This window comes from Puma concolor, chromosome C1 (assembly GCF_028749965.1).
Source record: "Puma concolor isolate L17-30 chromosome C1, mPumCon1.1.hap2, whole genome shotgun sequence".
Lineage (NCBI taxonomy): Eukaryota > Metazoa > Chordata > Mammalia > Carnivora > Felidae > Puma > Puma concolor.
In genome coordinates, this window is record NC_141674.1 from 21,918,430 (window position 1) to 21,931,563 (window position 13,134).

A 13,134-nucleotide genomic window follows, 5' to 3' on the forward strand; every position below is an offset into this window, starting at 1 on the left:
ACTAAGCAGATAATCCCCAGAACTGAACAGCAGTTGCTGAGTAATTTTTTTTCTTTTGGCTCTACTAGTAAATTCACACCCCCACTGCCGTTTGACCTAACACATAACATTTCCACGGCTGCAGCTTTTGCAGCTTTCAATTTGCTTATTTCGGCGCATGGCTGGTTGAAAAGCTGCATGAAGATGTAAATATGTATTCGGAGAGAAAATGAATTTAATTGTACCCTATTCTTTTTATGTTGTCTTTCTTCTCCCTCTTTATTTTCTTTGGAAAATCATTATAATTTTGCATCCTTTCTTTTCCTTTTTTCTTTTTTGCTGACCAGTCCCCCAGCTACTTTCTCCCTGATACATATCACTTAGGGGTGTGCAAAGAACCTGTGTCGAAATTCCAAACTGACCAGAGAAGGCTGGCCCAACTGAGAGAGCTTAGAGCCAAGTTTTTTCTTTCATAGATAATATCTGTCTTGAGTAGATGGCAGAGCACAGAAATTGTGGGGGGGAGAAAACTTCTTAACTGGACAGTTGGAAAAGACAACTTACCTTAAAAGTGTCAAAAGTACTTGCTTAATGTGATGTATAAACCTTCACGATGATTGTTATCACTGTTATTTCTAATCATGATTCTGCAAGAGGGGGAGGGAGTTTACAGTTGTTGAGATTTGTGGGGGGGGGGGTATTTGTTTTTGGTAGACCTTGGAGGCACATATAAACTTTTATACTTTTGTTTTTCTTTTGCAATCTTTAAAACGTATGGGAATAAGATTTTTATTGCTTTGAGCAAAAGCTAATCGCCACGTTGAATGAACTGTTAGAGCTTTTTAAGTCTGTGTGAAGAGGTATGAGGATAACTTTTTATATTCTGCCATTCTATTTGTAATAAAAGTAACTTTTCTGATGGCGAAAAGAATGCTTCATTATTGGCTTTGCCCAATTGATCTAAGAAAAACTGGCAGCACTAAAACAATGCAAAATGACCCAAAATTCCTATGAGTATCCTTGAAGCCTCAAGGAACAAATACTATAACTAAATAAGTCAAGTAATTCCTTGAACTTTCAGGACTTCTAATGTGCATTCATTCAAAAAATGATCTATGGAGTACTCTCCTGTGTTAAGGAAACTTTGCTGGGATAAATTGCCCAAGTAAAGTGAAATAAAGAGTGTCCATAAGATTTTCCCCAATCCTTTGCACATCCCCAAGTATCATTTTTGAGCATTTTTCCATCTGTCATTTTGTTCATCTTTCTCTGTCTTTCTTGATCTTCTACCGTGAAAGCAGACACAGGAACGTGCTCTGTTAGTGCAGGATGAAGAGAAAATTAAAAGGCAAGAGAGATCTACTGAGAGAGCCTTGCCCCAGCAAGAAAATGAAGAAATTCTTCCCAAGGTTTCTATTCCAATCCCTGAGGATCACAAGCCTCTCAAAAAGTGCCGCCTCTACTCTAGTACTTTCCCATCACCTCGTATTCCTTTCATGATGTCTTTTCTCGTGATTCTTGCGTTGGCTGTTTGGTGGTTGGTCTTTCTGTGATCGGAAGACAGGGTGCTCATCTGAAATGTCAAGACTAAAACCACTGAACTTTTGTTGTTTGCTTCTACTGTGTTGTCTCCTGTATGATGCCCTCTGATCTTGATAGTTCACTGTCCTAGGGGAGCTCTTTGTGATCATTTTTCTGTCAATAAAATGTTACTCTTTGTAGAATATGTATTGTGGGGCACAAAGGAGTAGCAATGGATTGCCCAAGCCAGCTTTCCTCACTGATATTTAACAAGTTTAGACAAATCAGATTTAAGCATATGACAGTTGGTACTTTCCCCCAAAGCTTTAACTCTTATCCTGCATGTTCTTATTGTTTACTGTTGCTGTCCTCCTCTTCAGTGTTTCACGCAAAGCAGGATACTCTGTAGAAACATTGGATGGAATATTTCCTAATCTTCTATAGTCATTTATGTGGCATGGCCTCTGTAGTTTAAGGAAAAAATTCAACTTGCTAATTTTTCAAAAGCCTTAAAATGATACATTTTAACCTATGAATCCATAACCACTCCTTTTCTTGAGATATCAAACCAGTATATACAAAGGCCCTTTTTGGAAAAGGGCTTTTGACTTCTGTGGCCTTCTTATGTGTATTTCTGAGATGTACAGAGAAAAACAACTCTATCCTGCCTGGTGTATAGAAGGTATCTGCAAAGGTTAAACGCCAGCTTTTCACAAGTAGAATGTTGATGGTTTAAGGAAAATGGTGCTGGTGCCCCTTAGCCTCCAGCCAGGGCTGAATTTCCAGACCACTCTACCCATCTTTAAAAGTCCTGGGATACAGATTTATTCAAGATCTGTACATAAATATACCTTTCTCTGAATTAAAATGTTGTGTTACTTCTTTACAACTTAATTATATTGCTAGAAGCAATACTTAGCCATTATAGTAAGTTTAAAATATATATTGATATATTCCGTTTTCCTGATAGACCTCAGACCTGTTTATTCCTACATTTGTGTTGAAATCAACTGTTTTTAATTGATGGCCTTGTGAGCTAAAATTCTATCGTGACAAGTATGTGTCCTCTGTTTGCATGTTGATCTTCAAGGCTTCCCTGAAGTAAATATGAGTGTGCTCTGTCTTCACAACATAGCTCGGATACCTAACCTGTTATTTTTTGCCTCCGTATTAATGATATCTTCTTGCATGTAGCTTACTTTTTATGGCACTTGAATGTACCAATATGGATAATTTGATTCATGTTGTCACAAATCTTTGTTTTGAAATCTGAGTTCATGAGGTTATCAAACTGAGATTTTTGCACTTTGTTTATACTTCTCAACACTTTTTAATTGATGAAACTTCTAAACAAGACTTTCTGTTTTTAAGATGATGGCTTCTTAGAGCAAAAAAAGAGAGAACACTAATGCCAAGAATCTTTTGTCCTTCAACACCCACCACTATTCTATTTTCTCTGGAGACATGTAGAAATAATTCTCTGGTATTTTCCTAAAAACTGCAACTCTATCGTTACAGGCTTTCCCCCCAAAATGGGAAAAGAAGTAAGGAGCAGGTTAAATTTTAAAATGTGTTATGGGTGTGTATCTTTCATGTCACAGGCTATGTCTGTTTATAACAAATATTTTGGAACTAAGCATATTTCTTGATTCACTCATAAGAAAAGAGAGACTTCAAATCAGCCTGACACATTGCACAACTATCCTCGAACACAGAAAGTGATAATCATAAGTACTCCCCTTTATCTGTGAAATAGAAATATAAGAGCTTTCCTAATGAAATAACAAAACTATAACATTGGGTAGAGTCTTTTAAAATTTTTTCGAGGAACTGAAAAGGAAATAATCAGAATTTTAATGATACTTTTATAACTGTTTAAGATTATATTTCCAGTTTTCATCCTGGTACACAGTTTGTTATTAATTATTATTGTAAACTTCACCTTGGATTTTCTTTCCCTTTGTTTTAGAGCTGTTCCAAATCCATTCAAAGTCTAGTGTAAGCCAATAGTATTTTTCAGTTTCCTGAAGTGCAGCGGGAATCCTCAGAGATTCTTACTGATAGATAAAAGAGAGGCCCTTTCTTTTATTAATAGGATAAGAATGGTTGGGAGGAGAAGGGCCAAGCCTTTGTATTGGATTAAGCTGGTCAGTGCAGGTTCAAAAGATGTATCGATCACAGTTATCAAAGGAAAAATAGTAGACATTACAGCTTTGTGTTAACTAACATTAATACTGTTGAAATTTGTAACAAAGCTGTGTAAGACTAGTCTTTCTTTCCTTCTCACATCTCATTCCATTCTCAATACCAGAGACAGATACAAATAACTGTGTATTGGTTTTATCCTGGGTCAGCTTCTTAATGGCTGGTTGATAAATGAAAAACAATTCTGGGCGGGGGGGGGGGGGGGGGGCGCCTGGGTGGCTGAGTCAGTTAAGCATCCAACTCTTGATTTCGGCTCAGGTCATAATCTCACAGTTTGTGAGATCGAGCCCTGTGTCGGACTCTGCACTGACAGTGCGGAGTCTGCTTGAGATTCTCTCTCCCTCTCTCTCTGCCCCTTCCCTGCTCACTCATGCATGCTCTCTTTCTTTCTCAAAAATAAATAAATAAACTTAAAAAAAAAAACAACCAACAAACAATTTGTACTAAAGGCATCAATGCAGACCAGTAAAAAAATCTTCATTGTTTTTTGTTTTTTGTTTTGTTGTTTTTGTTTTTGTTTTTTGCCTTGGTTTTGCTTTTAATCATTTCTTGGGTGACTCTGAAAAGTTCACTTAACTACTTGGTGCCCAGATTTCCACCTTGTAACACAGAGACAAACCTACCTCATGAGAATGAATCTGTAATATGTTCCAGGAACCAAAAGCTCTGGTTATTGTTCATTTCTTGATCTTTTGTGGATTGGCAAGATAGAAACTTAAAAACAGACAGACATTAACTTTTTGGAATTTTTCATATGAAAGCAAGCAGCTAAATAGCTGTGTTGATTTCCATCTACTTTCTACTGATATTTGACCAAGTATTAAAACTATTAAAGGTAAAATTGTCTTTTCAAATTCATCATACTCTTAAGCAATTCATCTTATCGTTATGGTATTCTTACAGTGGACCAAACTGGAAAATAAACCCTGTATCAATCTTTTAGCCATTTTCTTGTGCTAACACTTAGAATACAAAGGAGATTCAGTTTGCATGGGTCAATTTTACAGCATGTTTACATCTTTGGTGAAAGTTTTGAAGGGAGAAGATATTGACTCTGTTGGCTAATATTAGACTAGGGATCTTCTGTGGATTAGATTTCCATTTGTCATCCTAGATCCTAGTATATTTCTTTCTAGGCGTTTGAGGTCTGGTGATTTTTTAGATGGCATTACCGAGCAAAATTTATATGTGGGCTTTACCTAGTGATCATGTATTTACAAAAGGAAGACAGAAAATTCAAAAATAATTAGACACTTTCTCATTGTTGCTGTGTTTTTGTTTTGTTTTCTGGCCAAGAGTATTGAGTATTGTAAAGATATATAGAGGGGCGCCTGGGTGGCTCAGTCAGTTAAGCGTCTGACTTCAGCTCAGGTCATGATCTCACAGTCCGTGAGTTCGAGCCCCGCGTCGGGCTCTGTGCTGACAGCTCAGAGCCTGGAGCCTACTTTGGATTCTGTGTCTCCCTTTCTCTGCCCCACCCCTGCTTGTGCTCTGTCTCTGTCTCTCAAAAATGAATAAACATTAAAAACTTTTTTTGAAAAAAGATACGTAGAACTTCTCTACCGTTTCCCTGTATTCTTCATAGAAATTATAAAATCCAAACTTCTTTACAGCATTCTCTACCACACTGAGGAAGAAATCTTGCTTGTTTTCATTGCACTCAAACTAACCTTGTTGTTTGTAACTTTGGTACTAGAAATGGAAATGAGTTCTTATTCTCTATTATGCATGGCACATGGGATAACCGTATCTGCCTCCTGTACATTGTAGTGGATAGTGGATCAGTGAGTCTGCTCTCGTTTCTTGTTTCTGTTACCCCTCATGCCTTAGGATATCCTTCTTTACTGCAGCAGAGCATGATACAAACAAACATTGGTGTGGACCTGGGATGGGGCACTGGAAACGGTTAAGAAGGTATGGCTGTTAGAGCAAGGAAGCCACATAAGGTTAGTCCAAAATGGGAGCAGGGGTGGCTGTGATCAACAATTACAAATTCATGGAAGATTTCACTTCATAAATGAAATTCTTATCATACTAGAACTTGAAAGACAAAAAGAAGAGAAAGTCATTTATTACTCCCACAGGTCAGAAATACAAGCTAAAAGCTAAATAACTTTAAATATAGCCTAACTAAATGTATGGGTGACAGATCATTGAGGAAGTGTATGCTTTAGGAACGCTTTTCTAATCTTTTGTGATTGATATCCTAGAGCATAGCCTTCCCCTTTATCATAGTCAGAATCCTATTTGCAGTAGTTAGAATAAATCTAACATGCCAAAGATTAAAGGGCAGGAGAAAAGCACGAGTCCCAACCATCTCTCAGGTCCCCCCCCCCAACCCACACAAGTTATTAAAGGGTGCAGTTGAGTCTCTCATTTTCCCCTCTACTGTCTCTTAAAGAAGAGTCTCCATATGTACAGGATCCTATCTCAGTAAAACACAGAGAATAAGAATTAAGGGGAAAACATGGTTACTGCTATCCATTTATTCTTTGCACACTAGGACAATGTATGGCACAGATGCAAAGAGGCAGAGTTATCAGAATTTTGGGGTTGGATAAGCCCCTAATGCAACTCCTCTCCACCCCAATGCTTGACTCTTCTGTACAATATCACTTAGGGATTTAAAGACCCTTTATAGGCCAAGTGGTCACTAGCCTGTCATTCAGTGTCTCCTAAGACATAGCATACTACATCTTTGGACCTAATCTGATTTTTGCATATAAGTCATTCTTATATTAACTCAAAATCCATTTCCCTATAGCTTTCATTTCTTGGCCCTGAATGGAGGCATCCTGAAGAATTTTCCATCTTCCACATTATAAGCTCTTCACATAGTTAAGACTCTCATGTAGGAGATTAATCATAGTTCTTGCCCTCAGATAACATACCATCTGATATCCAGATCTGCCCCAATATTCCTCCTAACATTTATCCTCCTTTATCCTTTCTTGTTCTCGCTGCCCTTGTTTTATCAGCTCTTTTTGCTTTCTGGTCCGTTGCCCATAGGTTACTCCCCTGTGGTTTATTCATCTTAGGTTCTTACCCGTTGACTTGCCATCTCTCTTAAAAAGAACATTTTGAAATTTCCTCGAAATCCCAGCTTCACAGATGATACAGGCACGTGGGATTTAAAAAAATTTTTTTAGATAAAAGAGCGAGGGTATGATAGTTTTGTAGCTTTGGAAACGTCTTGTAGCCCAGTCTCTACTGACAAGACAGAATCACTATTCTGTTTCGAAGAAGCATACCGCCTACATCGTAAGTTTGTTTGCCTTCTCTGACAGCCTGACTAATCTTTACATACTTCGGCACCCCCATGTGTTTTGATTTATACCAGTGTGACATAAAAAACTTATGGAAACTTACTTTCTGTTTAGCATTCTGATCATGGCTTAGATCCCCACCAGAAAAAGTGGTATGAAAAATTTGAAATTGGGGCGCCTGGGTGGCGCAGTCGGTTAAGTGTCCGACTTCAGCCAGGTCACGATCTCGCGGTCCGTGAGTTCGAGCCCCGCATCAGGCTCTGGGCTGATGGCTCGGGGCCTGGAGCCTGTTTCCGATTCTGTGTCTCCCTCTCTCTCTGCCCCTCCCCCGTTCATGCTCTGTCTCTCTCTGTCCCAAAAAGAAAAAAAAGAAAAAAAAAAGAAAAATTTGAAATTTTGTTGATCCATCTCTTTTAGCTTGTCCCTGTCTCCTTAAAACTGTGAGATTCTCAAAGGTGAGAGGCCTTGTTTTATTCATCTTTGTTTGCCAATCTACCACCTTTGTATCTCAAGATACATAGCAAATAATTAAAATTATTAAATTGAATTAAATGATTCGTCACAAATGGTAATGGATAAGCTTTAACTTTTCATTTAGAATTTCTTATATTGGGACACAAATTTGTGCCAAATTAATTACCATATTCGTAATTAGTATATACAGGTAGCCCCCCCAAAAACCATATTTGGTCCAAAATCCACTATCTCTCTTATTAATCCTATAGTGTGGTCTGTGGTTTATGCAAAGAATCTACATTTATCTCTATTGTAGGTATCAGTCTGTCTTGTTAATGTCTTGTAACTTGGTTCAATTAAAAGCTCTTATCCATTTACCAAAGGTAATAAATTTTCCCTATAGAAGGTATCAATGAGACTGGGTGCTTGTTTGTATGTATAAATTCATCTTGGAGTGTGATACCATAAAGGGAACCTGTTGACAATTTGTGTTTATCTAAAATGCCTTGCAGAGAACAATTTGACACATTTTTCTTGTGTTTTCCATGGTATAAAAACACCGAATGTATCAAACTCCTGTGATCTCCAGGGTTTTTTATATCAGGTAGACCAGGAGTTGACAAACTTTTTCTATAAAGGTCAGATAATAAATATTTTAGGCTTTGTAGGCCATATAGTCACTGTCATAACTACTCACCTTTGCCATTGTACAGTGAAAGCAGCATAAACAATAAACAAATGAACGTAAATGTGTTCCAATCAGACTTTACATATGGACGCTGAAATTTGAATTTCATACGATTTTTATGTGTCACTAAGTATCATTCTATGTTTTCCAAGCCATTTAAAAATATAAAACCATTCTTTGCTCATAGAAATATAAAAACAAGGAGAGGGCTGGATTTGGACTGTTGGGGGTAGTTTGCTGACCCCTGATATTGGTCTAGAGAACCAGAGAACTGATTAATTTATTCTTTCTGCCTTTGTACTGTTTGAAGAGCTGTAGATGCGATCTTAGTGTCTTCATTCAGTATTGAAATACTTTTGGTCTTTTTTGTGACTGGAAATGGAAAACAAAAGGCAAGGCATCTGTTCCTATTTATTGGGTAGTCGGGATGCACCAGAACTGTAATCAAACATATCTGTAACCCCCACAACACCTCTGCCTTTCTCAGTTTTCCAGATTGTTCAATGTCAACTGTGCTCCTAATATATTTAGTGATGAATCCAGCTAACCCCTTTGTTTGGTTTGGTTTTTAAGGGTCTGCCTTCATTTTCCCCTAAGAGATAAAGAAACAATTCCCAAATTCATCTTCTCTTTAGACAGGTTTTAGAGATATCTAACAAACATGGTAAAGAAAGTGAAATGATTTTTCACTCTGGAGTTTTGGTACGCCTTAGTGTTTCAAGCAGTGGTATAAATTTAACAGTGGGAATTTAAGGAAAACATTTTAGAAGGGTTCCTCTTTCTAAATAAAGAGATTTCTCTAAGAGGAATCCCCCAATTCAGGATCTATTTGGGCAGTATTTATCAGTAAATGAGAATAAAATTAATTTATATTCTTTCGAAAATGTCTTTGCTTCCTAGTTGACATGGACATGATTGTGTCAAAGATTCCTTGATCTGTGGTTAGCTTTGGGAGGTGCTTTCTAATAAATCAGTGCACTTATGTTCCCTTCAGTTCCCTGGTCCAGGATGCATTAGCTGTTATACTAGGCTAAATAGTCTATCCATTAGCAGTTCAGCAGGATATTTAAGCTTAAAGAAATCTGCTAAGAACTTCTCTTTTGGAACGTTTTCTTTGATATTTTTCTCACGTTATTTGCTCTTAGTATGTAAATTTATCATGAATAAATCTTATTGAAAATCTGATTCTGGTTGATAGTAGTCATTAAGGAAATAGGAGCCAGCAAGGCAGTACATAGTCCCACTACCAAAAAAAAAAAAAAAAAAAAAAAAAAAAAAAAAGGAAAAGGAAAAGGAACCTCTGTTTTAGGGGATCTGCAAGAAATACTGTCAGCCAGTCTTTCTAGAAAAGTTCCCTTGTTTTTCTGTATTTTCACTCTTCTCTGTGTCCCAGGAATTGTATTTTGCTCAGTCCTAAAGCAGAGATAACCTTGGCATGTGTTCAGTTCTCAGAATATTAATGTTTTAAACCAACTTGGAACTCATTTGACTTATTTATACCAAGTTTTAAAAATAACTTTTTTTAACTGTCTTAATCAGTCACTACAACACATGTAATTGTCGCATCTGCTAGAAGCATTTTTAATATGCTGAGTTTGTCTTTTGTTTTTTCAAAAAGCACTCTACAAATTAGTGGTTATTAACCATCCAGTACTGCCACTGTGATCCTAGTGAAGGGCGGAGAATGGAGTGGGAATGGATATGTGGGTGTGCGGAGAGCTTGCTCCTGTGATGTGGAATTGACAGAAGGTATACCGCTTTGTCTTTCACTTCACCTTGGGTAAACCTTATCTCTTATGTTACTTTCAGTCCTAGATTCTACTGTATTATCCAGGTAATTACTGAAAACCAACACTCCACATTTTGAAGTGGTCTGTTTACCAGCTTGAAGTATGTGCTTGTGGCCATGTTTGAGTAGTATAAAAATTTCAAAGTGTTTCTTCAAAGCCATGTTCTTTTTAGGAATTTGTTGAAAATGTTAACATGGAAAGTCATTTTCATTATTATAGGATTTTTCAGGGAGAGAAAGCACAGCTAGTTAATATCTAATTAGAGTTTTCTGTTGTACTTAGTTCTGTGGAATCAAGATGCTGTTTTCTAGATGTTAAATTGGAGCATAATGTGTTTCTTAAGTGTTTATCATGCCTTTAATAATTTTTGGAATTGGGACTTCTGAGAAATCCTGCCAAATATATTTAATTGTGTTCCATACTAAATGATCAGAGTTTTTGTACTGGTTATAACTTCTTCCTCTTCATCTCCATTTCTCTATCTCAGCCCTTCTTAGTATAATGAAATAAAATTGACCAACCAAAGGCTTCTGGTCTCCTAGACATGTTTAGTATAATTTTTAATACTTGCTGAAAACTTTGACTTCTATAGCTCTATTCAGGTTTGAGAACACTCATTTGATCTGTGGAGTCCTTGCTGGTGAGTGCAGTGTTAAGGCAAAATTTTCTATTACCTAATAGTTAAAATTTTGCATCAGGCATTGATTTTGAAGCTGTTTGCTTTTACAGTCACCTTTTCTGGGGATAATCTAATAACAGCACTATTAAGGAAATAATAAAAACTATGTTTGAAGGATCATTGTTATTGGCAATTTCATTTGCTGGCATTTGTGAGAGGCTGCGTTACGGAGTGATTTTCTTATAATAAGCAGTTTTACCAACTGTAATTTAATAAAGGCCAACTTCTCCTAAGTAAGCTCCTTCATCCAGATATAATCTTTATATGCCAGAGAATAGCAATGGACCATGAAAATGACTCAAATTTTGTGGAGAAGCTAGTGAGCACTACAAGGATGTATTTCTAGCTAGGGACCAATAGCATACAAACCTTATTTAAAAAAAAAAAAAAAAAGTGGGGGTGGATATAGCCAAGAGAGAAAATTTAGAATGAAGAGAAATGTATTGCAAGATAAAGAATGGCACACTAGGGAGGAAAGATAGAATTTTTAAATCATCTTTTGCTAGCCACATGGTTACTCTGTTGTTAGTTTATCCCCATCCTGAGTGTTTGTGATTCTAATGTCCTTTTTCAAACTATCAGTTGGCCTGAATTTTCCACTGAAAATGTACCAAAACTATTATTTATGAGGCTTTTTGGGGGTTGGGGAGGCAGCAGATGATTTTTTTTTTGGTGAATTTTGTTCTTTCTTCATTTGTTTCCTTTTTTGGCTGAAGAATGGGCTATTGCTGCTTGACTTGTCATCTTTATGTGCTGTTTACACATGGCTTTTACAAAAGAAGCTATTACCACATCTGATTTATCTCTTATTGCAAGTGCCCATGTAAAAGCATTTGTTTTAACAAATTTTTTTAATCACCAGGTTGATGTTCCAACTGATTATTATACAACCATAGGAAAGACTGATATTATTAATTTTCAAAAAAGGAATAAGATTACAAATATTGATACAAATTTAATGTATAAAGATATATGTTTTGTTTTTTAGTGCTTTTCCCCAAGGCATTTAAAGCATTCTTTGCTGAAACATAAACTTGCCATGTTTTGTTAAAGAGAAGAATGTAGAAACAAAGCACTCGCAATTAACTGATCTTATCAGGGTTGGATTCTACATTTTTTAGTTTGCATGTTGCAGACCATTTGGGGGTATTATTTAAATAGACTGTTGATACGTTAAGTGACTGTAATATTTATTGTTTACTTTAGTAAAGAACCAGGAGCTGGACTCTACTGCTGGGTATCTTCCTTCTGTGCTTAGCAAGATAACCTCGATTCCTGCTGGTTCTGTGGGCATTTGCAGTGCAAAGCATTTCTTACTGGGTTTGCAAAGCAAGGGTAATGTGCTGTGTGGGTGTATGTGTGTCTGTGCACAACTCTCTCCCTCATTCCTACTGCCACCTTCTGCTCACTCCCTTTTTCTTAACAAATTTATTTTTTTAATTATATAAATCTTATTAAAAAGTCTAACAAATATCCAAATCCCCTTTTTCTGTACAGAAACACTAATAAAAGTTTAATGTATTAACTTTCCCCGAGGTATTTGCATTTGAACAGGCCACAAAGTCACTGCAAAGATGGTAACAGTACAGAACTGGTCATATCATTAAGTAGTATATACAGGGCTAGTCCCATAACTCTGTTTACTTGATGGAATGGTAAAATAGAGGGGCCCCTGGCTGGCTAAGTCTGTGGCGCATGCAACTCTTGATCTCGGGGTTGTGAGTTGGATCCCCACCTTAGGTGTAGAGATTACTTAAAAAATTAAAAAACAAAAACACAAACCAATGAAGAGAATGTGAAAACCAAAAGTAAGTTAATAGATGTGGTGGATTTAGGATTCCATTGTGTAAAATGACTATGGAGATAGTACGCTAAATCTTAGACTCTTTATACAAAAAATTTAATGATTTCAGGAAGCAAAATATGTGGGTGGTAACATAGATACGATTTCGCCTTAGAAACAAAGTAAATCTGGGGCGCCTGGGTGGCTCAGTCGGTTGAGTGTCCGACTTCAGCTCAGGTCACGATCTCACGGTTCGTGAGTTTGAGCCCTGCGTTGGGCTCTGGGCTGATAGCTCAGAGCCTGGAGCCTGCTTCCGATTCTGTGTCTCCCTCTCTCTCTGCCCCTCCCCCATTCGTGCTCTGTCTCTCTCTGTCTCAAAAAATAAATAAACATTAAAAAAAATTAAAAAAAAAGAAACAAAGTAAATCTGTGAAGCTTTAAAATGGTTATAAATTTTGTGACTACTCAGAAATGTTTTTCCTAATTTTCTTTCTTAACAGTATATATGTCAAAACTATTAAAAGTGGCCTATCTAGTGTTCTTCATGAGGACCTTGGCTCAGGAATATTTATTAAGTATTCTCATTTTAATTCTTATATTCTATCACAATTTCTTTCTGCAAAATTCTATCTGGTGATGTTCTGTAAAGTATTAGGAGAACCTGGCTGAGAACTTGGTAAGCGGAAAGAAGACCAGCCTTAGTTAAATCTATAGGGTTGGCCCACTCAGGTGCTCAAGAAACACTTCCATGTAGGCACTAGGTGTCT

At 36.9% G+C, this 13,134-nt stretch overlaps 1 protein-coding gene across 22 annotated transcripts in view; it reads left to right on the plus strand.

The window, feature by feature from the left end:
- EPB41 (erythrocyte membrane protein band 4.1) overlaps positions 1-13,134 on the plus strand; it is a 202,852-nt gene that overhangs the window by 161,942 nt on the left and 27,776 nt on the right. For 3 of the 22 annotated variants that reach the window (XM_086716237.1, XM_086716239.1, XM_086716242.1), the window contains one exon: positions 327-654. The exons of 15 other annotated variants lie outside the window; for them this stretch is intronic. In XM_086716237.1, the coding sequence (XP_086572363.1) occupies positions 327-455 (129 nt within the window). In that variant the 3' untranslated portion in view covers positions 456-654. Of the gene's footprint in view, positions 1-326; positions 657-1,280; positions 1,389-13,134 lie in introns of those variants that run through there. 4 more of the 22 variants (XM_086716238.1, XM_086716240.1, XM_086716243.1 and 1 more) reach the window with 3 other exon arrangements.